Below are 15,658 nucleotides of genomic sequence, written 5' to 3' on the forward strand. Positions count from 1 at the left end.
CGTGACCGGTCGGCAAGTGGTTAAATTAGCCTCAGAACCTGTGTTATTCAAATGTGTTCGGGTTTAAAGGGATGAGGGGGTAATCCTACACCACACCCAACAATGCAGAAGAGCTGAAGGCCACTATCAAAGCAACCTGGGCTTCTATAACCCCTCAGCAGTGCCACAGGCTGATCACCTCCATGCCACGCCGCATTGATGCAGTAATTCATGTAAAAGGAGCCCCAGCCAAGTACTGAGTGCATACTATACTGTACATGGACATAGTTTTCAGTAAGCCAACATTTCTGTATTAAAAATCCTTTTTTTTTTTTTTTTTATTCGTCTTATGTAAAAATGTTAATTTTCTGAGATACTGAATTTTGGGTTCTTCCTAGCTGTAAGCCAGAATCATCAAAATTAAAAGAAAGAAATGCCTGAAATATATCACTCTGTGTGTAAAGCATCTAAATAAAATATTTGAGTTTCACTTTTGAATTGAACTGAAATAAATGAACTTTTTATGATGTTCTAGTTTTATGATATGCACCTGTATAGGACATAAATACACAGAACATGACATTTTTTTAATCAGTAAATGTCATTATCTATCTTGTCTCCATCAGGGAAGCCATTTTGCCAGGGATTTATACATAAGCTCCTATTACCCGGTCTTCAGAAAAATGGCCGATTCCATGCAAAGAGAGAGCTAAACCTGAAGACACGATCGTTGGGCGGTTAACACAATCCGTGCTGTGATTGGCTGCTCTCTGACCGGTCTGACAAGGGGAAACAAAGATGGTGGCTCCCATGACGTTCTCCGCGGTGGGTGAGTATCCTGGTGTGTGATGGTAAGCGCTCGTGTTAATGAATGGAGACTGATGTGTCCTTCTTGTCACAGAGGCCTCCCGCGGGAAGCGAGCCGCTCTCTCCATCGCTCTGGTGGCCGCTGTGGTGGGGCTGCCTCTATGGTGGAAGACGACTGAGACCTATCGAGCCACCCTGCCCTACTCAGACATCAGTCAGCTGGGCTACCTGCAGGTATGATCCGGGGAAGGAGACCCGCCATCAGGCTTTGTCATTGGTTTATGATGGGCATGTGTCAGCATCTTATAGGAGGAGAGGAAGTCACAAGGGAAGGGACTAGTAAAGTCACAGGGGGTGAATCCATCCATGCCCCATAGAGGGGTATACAGGAGCTGTATGCATCCTCATGCTGGGAGTCCCATTGTTGTCTATGGGGATGCAGTGGCTGCACAGACACAGCTGCTGCTCCCAATGTGACCCCCAACAAACGGCGGTGTGTTCAGAGCCGCGCACCCCCACCGATGTCAGATTGGGGACAGCAGCAGTTTCCTTGTAGCCACTGCGTCCCAATAGACAACAATAGGACTGCCTTTGTTCCATCAGATTCCCGCTACCCATCAGATTGTGTAACAGAAGTGACGTTCCGACCAAAAAATACTGCGCATGCGCATTCCACAACGCTATGCGCACCAAACACTTCATTGATCTGATGGGTAGTGGTAATCTGATAGAACATCCATGTGGACATCTTACTACAGACAATATCCAGGGTGCCTGGTGTGAAAGATGGATATAGATGTGTCCGATAGGCCACAGTCAATGTCCTCCTGCTGCCAGCTAGAAAAGCATGGGATGAGGTGCTAGAACATTGTGCAACGTTTGTAGAAGGCGCATAGGAACACACTGAAATGATCCAGGGAGGATGCAGATACCATGATCCATGAGTAAAAGCTTAAAGTGGAGTTCTGGCCTCAAAAACAACTTTGGGCCATCCGCTTGCTTTAAATCCCCTAAAAAATAAATGGATACTCCCGATTTTTTTTTTCTTTACTTACCTTGGTTTTAAAGAAAATATACTTACCTTACTTCTACTTCCTCCCTCTGCGGCCCGCGCCGTCATTTCCTGCTTGCATTGACTCCTGGGAGCTGAACGTCATCGCTCCCAGGAGTCAATGCCCTGCAACGGCCCCGCTCGTCAGTTCCGGTGCAGGCTCGTCATTCCCTGCTAAACAGCTTCTGGGCATGCCCAGAAGCTGTGCAGGGATAACGCGCCTGCCTCGGAAATGAGAAGCAGGGCCGGTGCAGGGCATTCTGGGACTAGGAGGACATGGAAGAGGACGCCCTGGCTTCAGCTGCCCACACCAGAGATGGCAGCGTTGAACAAGAAAATTTCCAAGGTAAGTATTTCTTCTAAAAGGTAAGTGCGACCCGGGGCAGTTTCATAGGCTATGCATTGTGGGATGCACTAGCCCTGACTGTCCCGGGGGTAGTTTTATTGAAAAAATGTTTCCGAGGCCGGAACTCCGCTTTAATTTATTGTTTAAAAGAAGGAACACAGAGCACATACCACACCGGGTCCCGAGTCAGGCAGGGGCACTGTCCACGATGGAGGTCCCGGATTGGGGATGGCAAGGGGGGCAATAGCAGCAGTGTGCTGGAGATGGAGAAGAGCCTCGCCGAAGCCAGCCGGTGCAAGGATGGATCGTCACTGCAGCGCACAGAGGCTTTGTGCAGTATCTGGAAGAGGGGCCGCTTATCTAGCAGGAACCAGGGTGGAACGCAAGCGTCCTTCGTTGGCGGGACTAGGCGTTTCACGCGCATGCACTTTATCAAGTCACGGGGAAAACGGCAGCAGAGATATTTAAAGCCAAAGGAGGGGTGGGAAGTGAATAATATTGGGAGGACTTAATGGATTCCTTTAAAACGCCAGTGCCCTTGCCTCTCTCCCAACCTACAGAGGAAGATTAAACATGCACAACTCCTCTGGATATATAAATAATAAACATCATGTCTATATGCAAAAAAGCTGAGAAAAATAAAAACAAAAATGAAAAATAATTAAAAAATTTAAAAATAAAATAGAAGAGGGGAAAAAAAAAAAGTTCCGGAATCCATCTCGGACAGTGCCCCTGCCTGACTTGGGTCTCGGGGTGGTATGTATCTCTGTGTTTCTTCTTTTAAACAATAAATTAGGCTTTTACTGTGGGACATCTTACTACACCCAGCCCGGTCTTGAATTTCAGAGTAATTTTAGCAATAAAGTGAGCGGATATAAATAAATATTGTATATTGAGATCTGTGATGTTTAATTTTGAAAGCATAAAGATTTAGCACTGAGCAGTGTGGGGTGTACCAACATGGCCTCTGTCACCTTCCTACTGCTCATGTCTAGCTTCTTTCAAAATGTAACATCAAACTAGCATCACTGATGTCAATATACAGTGTTTATATCTGCCCACTTTATTGCTGAAATTCAAGTCGTAGCTGGGTGTAGTAAGCTGTCTGCATGGGTGTTCTATCAGATTACCTCTACCCGCCATGGAACACATAGCGCATACACATTAAGGGTTTTTGTCGGAATGTTACTTCCGTTACACAATTTAAAGTAAGGTAATGGTAAAGGTAATTCTAGGTAGCGGTAAACTGACAGAACACCGGCACAAGGATCCACGCAACTCCTGTGCATCCCTGTGCTAATAAAACATGGCCTGGCATGGATGGAATTGCCCCGCGTGAACAATGCCTTAGGCAGGCCATACACAGTTCAAATCCTGCTGAACTGGGTATGGGTAGGCTGAATGGACCAAGTTGATCGATCACCTTGGGTACAACCAGCATGCAGGGCTTTAGCTGCGATTATCGCTAGCGGCTGCTATAGCCATTCGCAATAATCACTGTCTTCTCCTTTTTTTTTCTTTGTTTTTACTTGTAATGGCAGCGATCAGCGATTTTTCTAGTGGGACTGCGACATTGCAGCAGACAAATCTGACACTTTTTGGGGACCAGTAACCACAATACAGTGATCAGTGCTAAAAAAAGAAAATGTCACTGTACTAATGACACTGGCAGGGAAGGGGTTAACATCAGGGGTGATTAAAGAGTTAAATGTGCTCCTATGGAGTGCTTTCTAACTGTGTGGGGAATGCTTTGACTGGGGGAAGATAGAGATCCTTGTTTCTGCTTAGCAGGAACACAAGAGCTCCATCTTCCCCTCTCACAGAACGGTGGTCTGCCTTATTTACATAGGCGGACCGCCGTTCATCCTCTCCTGAGAAAGATCGCCGGGTGACAGTGAACATCGGGTCCCCCAGACCCGCTGATTCGCTCTTGCTGTGTCCAATCACAGCAGTAGCGAGTCACGGGTGGCGTGCGCCCCTGGCCCAGTGCACAAAATCATGTGTAACTACTTGATTTCATGCAGGAGGGCCGCCTTGCCGCAGTATATATATATATATATATATATATATATATATATATATATATATATATATATATACTGCATTAGGAGGTCCAGAAGAGGTTAAACAAGTTGAAGATAGAGGCTGATTCGCTTACCATGCACAGCCGCACCAGATTCTGAGTGCTCCAGCTTTAATATATCTCCCCACTGTCTCCTGCCTTCTGAGTGTACAGCGTGTGAGGATAAACAGTGGATGGGTAGCAGCTGTCAGATTTCAGGTGACCTCTGACTTTGATTTTGGTCATACGTTTTAATGTCCTGAGGTGAGAGAGAACATTACCCCCCGTTTTCGTTCAGTTGGTCGGAAGGTTTTTTAATTGTAGCATGACTGATACACAGCTTGGCTGTTGCTTAAAGGAGTTGTAAAGTCAGGAAGGTTTTTTTTTTTTTGTTTTTTTTTATTCTAATGTATTCTATGCATTAAGATAAAAAGCCTTCTGTGTGTAGCAGCCCCCCAGCACCCCTAATACTTGTGCTCCCGGGGCTGTCAATCAAAGTCAGTGAGCCAATCGGAAGAGAGAAAGGACGGGACCGAACGGCAGCTCCGTGTCTGAATGGACACATGGAGCTCTAGCTCGGCTCGGGTGCCCCCATAGCAAGCTGCTTACTGTGGGGGCACTTGATAGGAGGGAGGGGCCTGGAGCAGGGACAAGGGATTCAAGAAGAGGAAGATCCGGGCTGCTCTGTGCAAAACCAACCGCACAGAGGAGGTAAGTATAACATGTTTGTTGTATTTTTTTTTTATACGAGACTTTACAATCACTTTAAGGCCCATGTCACAATGGCAAGTTGGTGCCATCCATATGAATGTTAAAGATGGCATCACTAGGAGCGCAGATAAACCACTTCCCTGCTTCTCCATCGTGATTCCTTCACTGGCTAGACCAGAGAGGTGTCACTGCCGGTCCCTCACTGGCGAGCAACATTCTGCAGCTCTTCAATCAGAGAGGGGGGTGACCCTGCAGAAGCAGGTGAGTGTTCTGTTTAGCAATTCTGTGGCTGCCAGTGATAGGCCCATATCAGCATTGTGACCCCCAACTTTGGACTTTTTTTTTTTATGGAAACTTATGCCCAGCAACTCCTCAGCATTGTCTGCTGGCTACAAGATATGTTTTTGAGTTTCTATGTTTGTAGGAGCCATCTCTTTGTTACTAGCATTCTTTCTTTGCTGCATCATAATGCTCTTTCCTTTTGTGCAGGCACTAGTTTTTATCTTTTTATTATTAAACATGTAAAGTACAAATGAAAATTTGAGCATTTATTTTAATTTATATGTCAGCTCCAGCTCACTGTGCCTGTTGAGGTGGTGTTTTCTAAAGGAACATTGACTGCTGAGCAACAAAGGAGAATCCCAGCTTCAGATGCAAACGATAAGGAGATTGTAATAAATGGTGAGTGGTCGATCTTTGTCTTCTATAGGGGTTGTGTTACTGCAAAAAAATCTTTTTGGTAACATTCAATTAGATGCCGTATTGTTCTGTGCGAATTTTGGGTTTAAGTTATTGAGTTTACACTTAGCACTTGCATATACTGTAGCGCTGGGGTCAATTCACTAAGGCTTTACCGCAAGCTGTAAGGGTATTATGTTACTTATTTGCATAAATTATTGCACACGTTAAATTAAAGTCCAATTCATTAAAATAAAAAAATAAAATGGTTTTGCGGTAAACGGGGAAAAAAAATTGTCGGTAAATATATTGCAAAATATCATGCAGTAATCTGTTAAGTCCAATTCACAAACAAAACAGGAACTGAAAAAAGGTGCGATATTTAACGCTACCCTTTTTGTGGCAGTAACCAGTGCGGTACCAGAAAGAGGGGCCTATTCAAACCAACAGGGGCATTCCACCCACAGAGAGCCCAATTCAACCCACAGAAAGGAATGCAATATTACCCTCAGAGAGGGGTCTAATTCCACCCACAGAGAACCTACAAAAAGTTGACACTTTTCCACCCGCAGCAGACACACGAAAATGCGGCATTATACATTGAGTACACAAGTTTTTTTTTTTTCTTTTTTTTTTTTAAAAAGGCATAACGTGCAGTGCAAATTAAATGCAAACATCGGCTGAAATTTAACATCAAGAACTAAAAAAAAAAAAAAAAAAAAAAAAAAAACTTAAAGTAAACGTTACTTACAAAAGTGCAACAATGTAGTACTTTTGGTTATATACACCATTACAGTAAGTTAAACACTTCAATACAGGGCACTTTCACCTCCTTCCTGCCCAGGCCAATTTTCAGCTTTTAGCGCTGTTGCATTTTGAATGACAATTGCGCGGTCATGCAACACTGTACCTAAACCAAATTGATGTCATTTTTTTCCCCACAAATAGAGCTTTCTTTTGGTGATATTTGATCACCGCAAGGTTTTTTCTTTTTTGCTAAACAAATAAAAAAAGACCGGAAAGTTTGAAAAAAAACAAATGTTTTTTTGTTTGTTATACAATTTTGTAAATATGTTTTTTTCCTGCACTGATGGGGCCGCACTGATGGGGTGGCTTGAATGTGCGGCACTGCTGGGCAGCACTGATAGGCGGCACTGCTGGGCACTGATAGGTGGCACTAATGGGCAGCACTGGTGGGCAATAATGGGCACTGGTGGGGGGCAGTGGTGGCAATGGTGGGCAGCACTGATGGGGAGGGCACTGGTGGGCAGCTCTTCCTGTGTACTATGTGACCAGCTGTGATTGGACACAGCTGGTCACATGGTAAAGAGCCTACGTCCGAGATCAGAGTTGCGGTGTGTCAGAGTGACACGCCGCATCACCGATCGCCGCTCTGCGCGCCCCCAGGGGGCGCATTAGCGCATTATCCCCGAGTGGTGCAGAACGCATTATCCTGCCGCCCTCATATGACGTCCGGTCAGGATAATGCAACCACATTCCCGCCGTCAATCGCCTATAGGGCGGGCGGGAAGTGGTTAAACTTGGATAGGAACATGAAAAATAAATAAAAATGTTTTAAAAAAAAAAACAGTCAAGTTTTTTTCTTTATTTTCCACAATACAAACATAGACTGCAGCACAGAAATTGGTCAAAAAACAGACCAATCTAGTAAAGAGCACTTTCAACCGCTCTATTGGGCCATACATTTACAGAAAAACACATTTGTTGAAATGTATGGCATGATGGATTTAATAAAGGAGCGCAACACCTATTTTCAGGAAACTGAGTTCCACATGGAAAAGACAACTGCTTGGAATACCAAGCATCAGGAGACATGAATATTGTAAAAAAATTATATTTTTATTTTGCAAAAAAAACTATTTTTGAATCTAACGTAAAATGTTATTAGGAAATGACCTTAACCCCCAACACTGCATTTGTTATTTAACGCTAAATTCTTAGTGTATTGAAATTTCACAACTGATTTACCGCATGTAGTATTTAACCGCATTTATACTCTTAGTGAATTGACCTCTTTATTTTAATAAGTAAATCGAAATATTTGAAATTTATTTTGTGATGCATTATTCTAAGTTATGCACATAGAACGTTTTTATTTTAAATTTCTTATTTAAAATTAGTTACAAAATTGTCAACGGAAAGTGTAGATAGCTGAAAACAAAGCATTATTGTATAAACTACAAGCTTCATTCACACCTGACGTTTCTGGAATGCGTGACAGCGCACAGAAATGCGTGTTTTGGAAATGCGCTGCAAACGCGAGTCATGCTTAATTAATAGCACCCCAAGTGCTAGTAGCAGACACTTGTTTCGGTACGCAACAATCACGCCAAAACACAGTGAAAAAAAGGAGCCGCACTCTACTTTGAAAAAGGTTGTGGAGCTTTTTTGGGGCATTTGAATCGGCTGTCCTATGCAAAAAATCCCATTAGTGGGAATGCCCAGGTGTGAATGGGGTTTCAATATGCCTTGTTTTTTTAACAACATATCCATTTTATGTTACAAGTAGAACAAATTAAAAAACAAAATATTGGTCTGGTCTCGTGTTAAATTCTGAAGATCACCATACACTATAGTCTTAGCTCTGCCAACAATTAGGTGGTACAAGGGCCTGCATTGAATGCATTAGTTAAGTTTGATCTCATCTTACATAGTTTTGCTAAATCTAAAATAGATGGCACTGAAATTGTACAATCAGAATGTGTAGTGTATGACCAGCTTTTGGTGCAGAAGGAAATTTTTAAGCAGAACTAAAGTGTAAAAAAAAAAAAAAAAGTGCTAGTTTATTTGGTAGAATCCTACTGTCTCAGCATGTCTCTGGGTTATTGGTTGCCACACACATTCATATCTTCACCTTGGCTGCTGGAGGACTTTGTATATCTCTTCTGACAAAATACTCCTTTCCCTTTTCTCCTAGCAATTCTTCTCAAAACTTCTTTCAGGACAGCACATAAGAGAACGTAGCTCCTCCTCCTCTGGCAGGAAACACACACCCACAACAGACTTTAAATTGGAGGCCTCGCCCCACACTCCGCAGTTATGTTTCTTCCGGCCAGGCAGGAACACACACAGACTGTGGGGACTATGTTCTCTCTGGTGCTGCCTGAGCGAGGTCTCCTTATACCTCTTCCTTTTGCAGCAGGGTGCTCCAGGCAGTGTCACAGGTGAGGGGGCCTGTTCCTGGCTCCTCTCTCACCCTTCAGTGCTTGGGGAGAACCAGTACTGCTGGTAAGCTGCAGCCCCTCGTGTCTTCTGCATGGTGGCAGCCATGTTTTCGGTGTCTGGCAGCACCTGGGCATGTCTGTAATGTCATTTGTGGGTGGGGGGGCGGAGCTTCTGGCCAGACGTGGGTGGCAATAAATCTAGAACATTGGTTAAACCAGCTTAAAGCACATATCAGTGCAGGGACCCCAAAAGAAGGGATTCTAAATTCTTTCCCTACAATTTCAAGAGCAGCTGGATATATAGCGGAAACGTGCAAAATCCATACGTGTGACAGAACAATCAGCTGCCTTGTCTAATTCAGCAAGAGGGGCCTTAAAGCTGAAGACCTTGCGGGGGGCTTTTTTTTTTTTGTCCGAGGAACCTGCAGTAAGGTGACAAGTCTCAGGGAAAAAGAAAAATCTGGGGGTCACAGAAAGCAAGGAAAAAAGGACCAGTCTTTTTCCATACTCCTTTCGGTGTGAGGAAGACTACAGGCATTCTTTTCAGAATGGGAAAATATTGACAACAAACCTGCATATCTGGAATCTTGTCAGCAAGGGGTATGAAATACCTTCTTGGCAGAGCCTCTGCAAATTCTATTTTGTGATGGATGTTCCAAGAAATACAGTAAAAGCTCTTGCCATGAAGAACCTAGTTTCGGATATGATAAGAGTGGTCTTGCTGGTCCCTGCAGGAGAAGAATGAATGAGGTTTTATTCCCATATATTTTTGGTGGAGAAACTGTCAGGAAAATTCCACTTAATCCTCAACCTGAAGCGGTTGAACAAGGCGGTGTTATACAAAAAAGGTTCAGAATGGACTCAATCTTTTCGGTGATAAATCTGATGTTTCCAGACTGTTACGTGGCATTGATCGATGTAAGGGACGCCTATCTCCACATCCCAATTGGAGAACGCTCCCAAAGATTTTTGAGACTGGCCTTCAGATCAGAGCAACAGGTCCGGCACCTGCAGTTCAGGGCACTGTAATTCGTTTTGTCATCCTCACCCTGCATTTTCACAAAAGTGATGGCGGAGGCCTTAGCTCTCCTAAGACTCAGAGGTCATGGTAATCCCATACCTAGACAAAGGACCTACAGGTGGCTTGCAATTATCTGGAGAGTTTGGGCTGGATTATAAATGTGCAAAATTCCAACCTTACCCCATCCAAGTCTTATTTCTGGGGTTTTGCATTTGTTTGGCGGAACAGAAGATTTCCCTGCCAGAAGAGAAAAAGCAAAAAGTTTGATCAGCACTGAGGCAATCGGCAGGTGTCAACAAGGGTTCTGATGTCAGTTCTTGGCTTATTAACAGCCTCTGTTCCAGCAGTGCAGTGGGCAAGAATGCACTTCAGACACCTGGAACAATTAATTCCAAAAGTATGGAATTGGGATTTTACTTCACTGGACACCTGAGTGAGAGTTCCCACCAGGGCAAAAAGATCCCTCTGGTGGTGGAAGAATCAGGGAGTTCTGTCAAGTGGTCTGGTCCTTTCAGATAGGAAGAATCCTTCCACAGATGCCAGCTCCTGGGGCTGGGGAGCGGTCGCCCTAGCACTGTTGGCTTTCTCTGAGGGTCTGGGGCAATCGTGTTCACGTTTGCTCAGACAACACCACAGCTGTAGCCTAAATAAATGGGCAAGGCTGCACAGGAAGCAGGAGTCTTCAAAATCTGGCAGAAGAAATCCTGAGTTGGGTGTAAATCAATTTGGCATCCTTTTCAGCAGTCCATCTCAAGGGTTCTCTGATCCTGGTAGCCGATTTCCTAAGCAGGCAGCAAGCAAGAGAATGTGAATGGTGCTTAAATCAGGAAGTCTTTGACGACTTAGTTCAGGATTGGGGTCTGCCACAAGTGATTCGCGTTTGAACCATCACAATGCCAAGAACTTGTTGTGTGTTTTTTTTTTTTTTTTCTTTCTTCTTCTTCTTTCTCCCTGAATGGAGGAAATGGAGCAATATGGGTAGATGCCCTTGCTCAAAAATTGGGGATCCAGCTATGTTGCACCTTTTTCCCTCTTCCAGCTAATTCTGCAGGTCCTGAAGAAGATTCAAGCAGAGAGAGTGGCGGTCATTTTCGTGGCTCCTTTATGGCGGAAAAGGTAGTGGATTTCAAGTTTCCTCCGGTTAGCAGTCATACCATACAGCTCCCTGTCAGGAAGGACCTGCTGCTTGCAAGGGCCTCTGTGTCATCCACAGGTAAAAAGGTCTACACCTCATGGCTTTTTTTCTAAAAAGTAACTCCTATAAGGAAAGGGTTTCTCTCAACACCTAGTAGACACTCTCCTGTCAAACTGTAAAGTTTACGAGGGCTAGGTACGACAACGTTTGGAAAAGGTACAACTCTTGGTGCCTGTCCAATTTAAGGCCTTCTGAAGATCTTACCTCAATAGTGGAGTTTCTTCAATAAGGAGCAGACAAGAAGTTAGCAATCAACACATTTAAAGTCCAGGTTGCAGCTTTGGGAGTCTTTCTGGAACGCTCTGTTGCTTTGGAACACCTAATCATTCGATTTTCAGGGTGTTATCCCGTTCCAGACCAGTTAAAGTTAAAACTTTTCCCTAATGGTATCTCTCAGTATTCCTACAAGCTCTAACCAAGTCTCCTTTCGATCCTCTGGATTCTGCAACCTTCAAGTATGTTACACTGAAGACAGTTCTACTAATTGCGGGGTCACTTCCTAATGCAGGATTAGTGATCTACATGCGTTGTCAGTCAGAGAGCCATTCCTAATGATCTGTTCAGACAGGATTGTGCTGAAAACCGATCCCAGCTTTCTCCCAAAGGTAACGTCGGTGTATCACCGCTCTCAAGACATTATTTTGCCAAGGTTTTGTCCTAACCTGTCAGGAGAGAAGGAAAGAAAGAGAAATTTTCGTTCTTTGGATGTGAGAAGAATCGTTCTACATTATTTAGAATTCCCTAAAGAATTCAGTAGCTCTGAATCTTCTTTTTTTTTTTTTTTTTCATTTATTTGCTGGGACCAAAAAAAAGGGCAGAAAGCCACTAAAGGACCCATTGCCAGATGGCTAAGAATGGCAATTAAATCAGCCTATATACTTTCGAATCTCGTTCCAACATTGGGTATTCATGCTTATTCTACAAGAGCTCTAGCAGTCGCATGGGCAGAGAAGGCTGGTGCCACACCGGAACACATTTGTAAAGCTGTGATTTGGTCAAGCATGTCCACTCTTGTACCCCATTACAGACAGGACTTATCAGCTGGGGGCAGGTCTTCAGCAGGAAGGTTCCGCATGCTGTGGTCCCGTCCTGAGGGGGTAAGTTCTCATTTATCCTCTTGTGCTGTCCTAAAAGACTTTTTGAGAAAATTCAAGTTAGGCTTACCAGTAACTTTTTTTTTTTTTTTCTAGTAGTCTTTCAGGACAGCATTAATTGCCTGCCCTTATATTGTTAATGCTGTTGTGCCTATTTTTTTTCCTATGGGCCAGAAGCACTCTTTGACAACTGAGGACTGTGGGGGGAAAGCCTCCAATTTAAAGTCTGTTGTGGGTGTGTGTTTCCTGCAAGAGGAGCTACGTTCTCTCATGTGCTGTCCTGAAAGACTACTAGAAAACAAGTTACCGGTAAGCCTAACTTGAATTTTTATTTTTTCTGTGGTGCATTTGCAGTATCGTGTACACTGTGCTTCATACTTTCACATTATGGCAAATCCACGCTGCCACTCTTTGTACTACAGTTCCACTTTCTGTCATTTCGAGTCAATCTGTTATTTATTCTTGCAGTCCTAGCTGATAAGGCAATGACAAAATCTACTAAGGTACTGACCTTGTTGCCTGTCCACAGCTGCTCTGTTTCCTGCGTGCAGCCTGTAGTGGGTGGGCCTGCTGGGTAACATTTGGGTTCGCAAAGTTGTTTGATGCACACAAAATAGATTTTCTAACCTCTGTGACTATTGAATATATTTATTTCAATTGTTTTGTGTTTGGAGTTCAGCTTTAACATTACCATATAATTGTAGATTTTTTTTGCCATAGAATGGCTTAACATGTGTGGTCATTTTATTTTTTCTTTTAATGTAAAATATGTTTCTATCTCAGCTCATACCAGTTTTAAAACCCACTATGAGTTCAAGTACAGAAGAACAAGTATTGAAGAAGATGAAGTACTCTCTATGCCGAGTTTACAAGGTACAAAGTATTTGCGTTTACTTTTCTGTTCAAGATGAGCATAAGTGTCCATTCACATTGATCCGACTTGTCAGCCTGACAAGTCGCAGTCCGTTTCGCTCCCACTGTGTAGTACAGGAACGGTTCTAATAGGAGCGACACAAGTCGCTCCAAATTAGAAAAAGGGTCCTGTACTACTTCGGGGCAACCTGGAGGCGACTTGCATAAACATTCATGTTATGAAGTCCGTGCAAGTCGCGCTGCACGCGACTTCACAGGTCGCCCCCTAAGTCGGAGTGACCTAATGTGAACGGGGGCTAAACGAAAGGCAGAATAGCTACAGTAGTGAGGTGAATCTCCAATATTTTATTACCTAGTACTGTATTGGGAAACTTCTTATAGTAGAAGACCTTTTTGTTTCAAATTTTTTAAAATCATGTGGCATATAGACTTGTTAACTAAAATAGTATAGGTTATAAAATATTGACATAAGCAGTAAGTACATTAAAAATTATAGAAACATTTTGGCTTTTATTTTAATGTGATCTCAGATTAGTGGTCCATATAGTAGCATGCGTTAATAAAAAAAAAATAAAAAGTGGAGCAGAATGGTAAAAACTTTTCAACTATGGGCTGTTTCATGAATGGGTTAAAGTGGAAGTCAAGGCTTTTGTAAGTTTGGTTGAAATGTTGCTTCCCCAGTCAGTGAGTAGCTGCTGCAGCAGATGAGAGGAAGTGCCAACAATGGTGGGGTAATGGGTGAAGGTGACATCACAGCTCTGGGAATTCAGCCCCGTTGTCAAAGCTCTTTTACAGGGGAGCTGGAGCTTGGAGATCACATGTCTGCACCAAAGCGCATAGAAAAATGATATTTACACAAAATCTTTTACAAACCATATTCAACATGGGTATGAGATTGGGGGGGTGTAACTTTTTTTTTTTTTTTTTTTTTTAAGTTTTATATTGGCCTTTTACCTCCACTTTAAAATCGAAGTGCAGCCAAAAACACGAAAAGAAGAAGAATCGGCACAAGAGATGTAGCGTTAGGCATTTCAGTTGACACTGTTATTGTTTGGAGCTGAATTCCAGTATTTTACCTGTACATGTATTATTTGGTCATGGGAGACACATGAATGAACTGATCATGGGTGAATAATTTGCATAAGCTGATTGCGGAGGGAGGGTTATTGGAGGCAGGGAGGGAGCTGGTCATATGAGAAGAGGCAAAGCAGAAGCTGATTGTGTACTGTGGGAAAGGGAAGAGAAGGCAGAATGACGGCAGATTCTGAATATAGAAGGGTAGAGGAGACAGAACATCAGCTGGTAAAACCCCAGGCAGAGTGGTAGATTCATTGTGTCTCTCTTCTTAAAACACTATACTATGCTGACCACTCTAATTGCTGGAAGAGGGGTTGCCCCAATCACTTTTGCATCAAAGAACAATCCGTTGTTTGGGTTTGTAGATGTGATCAAGTATATTTCCAAGGTAAAAATCACATTTTAGCAGGTGAGAGTTTTCTTTAAAGCTTTGACTGTTTTTTAATAGCAGGGGAATCTGTAACTCCTTTCGCTTTAACTCTTTCATGACAGTTACAGGATTAAATCAAAACCTAAGACTGGAAGTTGGTGTCCTAATTCGATTTTATGTTATGTAAGGTGGCTTTGCATTTGAAGAATACATGCTATCGCCACAAGAGGGCATCACTCTTACAAACTGCATGTGGCTTGTTCTAATTTCTACACTTTGAGAAATCATACAGCTACATCCTATATAAGTATGTTTTATTTTTGCCTTTCAGAAGCGGATGAAGCTCTTCAGCAGTTCAGTAAAGGAACCCAGGGATCCCTGTCACTGATTATTGTATCAGAAACCAATCCCCTTTTCCCACAGGTACTAACAGACCATATAACATCCCATTGTCATCTAGAAAACTTTCATCATTAATGTGGGAAAAGTATTTATAGTGCCCTTAACTGGCAGATACATGTGCAGGTTTTTATTTTAGTCCAGTTGTGTGACCCCCTTCCTATTCTCTGTACACTGATGAAATCTGAACCAGGAATAAAGCTGTACTCGTGTTGCAGTCAGGGTTTTCCCTTCTGTGCTGTAAGATGGGGCTGTGCTGTCATTTTGCATGATTATTGGTGACATTTCTAGAAATGGTGTACCCTCTGGGCTTTTTCAGACACTTGACTACATTTCTATAGCATTAGTATGGGCATTAGACTTGCTTTAATGAGTTTAGTATAGGCGTTTAGGCAGGTGTTTTACAAGTGTTAATGAGGAGTTAAAAATGTCCCCCAAGCGCCCTGTGGGCAGTTCTGAAGCATGCGATGAGCGTTAAGGTGCATTAACACTGCTCCACAAACCTCTATTCCATTACAGTTAAGCTAATCTTAACGCCCCGAAACTGCTCCGAACCTGCCTGCATTTGCGAAACGTTACCATAGACTTGAATGGGGGAAGCATTGAAAAGCTTCAAACACCTCCTGACTCGACATGATGCTTTAATTCTGAAGCTACGCTAACGCTTCGAACAGCACCATGTGCTGTCTATTGTATCTTGTGCATAGGCATTTGAGGGGCGTTTTTAACGCCTCTCAAACGCCTGCTTTTAATGTCAGTGTGAACTTAGAAGTGCCTCTTTATACATATCTTAGGACGGTTTCTGGAGGA

General features: G+C 43.1%; 1 protein-coding gene across 1 annotated transcript in view; it reads left to right on the forward strand.

Annotated features, from left to right (window-relative positions):
- Positions 1-752: 752 nt before the first annotated feature.
- Positions 753-15,658, forward strand: part of PIGS (phosphatidylinositol glycan anchor biosynthesis class S) — a gene marked incomplete at its 3' end in the record, with an annotated part of 61,035 nt that continues 46,129 nt past the window's right edge. The window contains exons 1-5 of the mRNA XM_082247397.1: positions 753-808; positions 881-1,020; positions 5,526-5,637; positions 12,913-13,002; positions 14,781-14,872. Of these exons, the coding sequence (XP_082103523.1) occupies positions 778-808; positions 881-1,020; positions 5,526-5,637; positions 12,913-13,002; positions 14,781-14,872 (465 nt within the window). The 5' untranslated portion in view covers positions 753-777. The remainder of the gene's footprint in view (positions 809-880; positions 1,021-5,525; positions 5,638-12,912; positions 13,003-14,780; positions 14,873-15,658) is intronic.

Source organism: Pelophylax lessonae, assembly GCF_965119305.1.
Source record: "Pelophylax lessonae genome assembly, chromosome: 2".
In the NCBI taxonomy this organism is placed as follows: domain Eukaryota; kingdom Metazoa; phylum Chordata; class Amphibia; order Anura; family Ranidae; genus Pelophylax; species Pelophylax lessonae.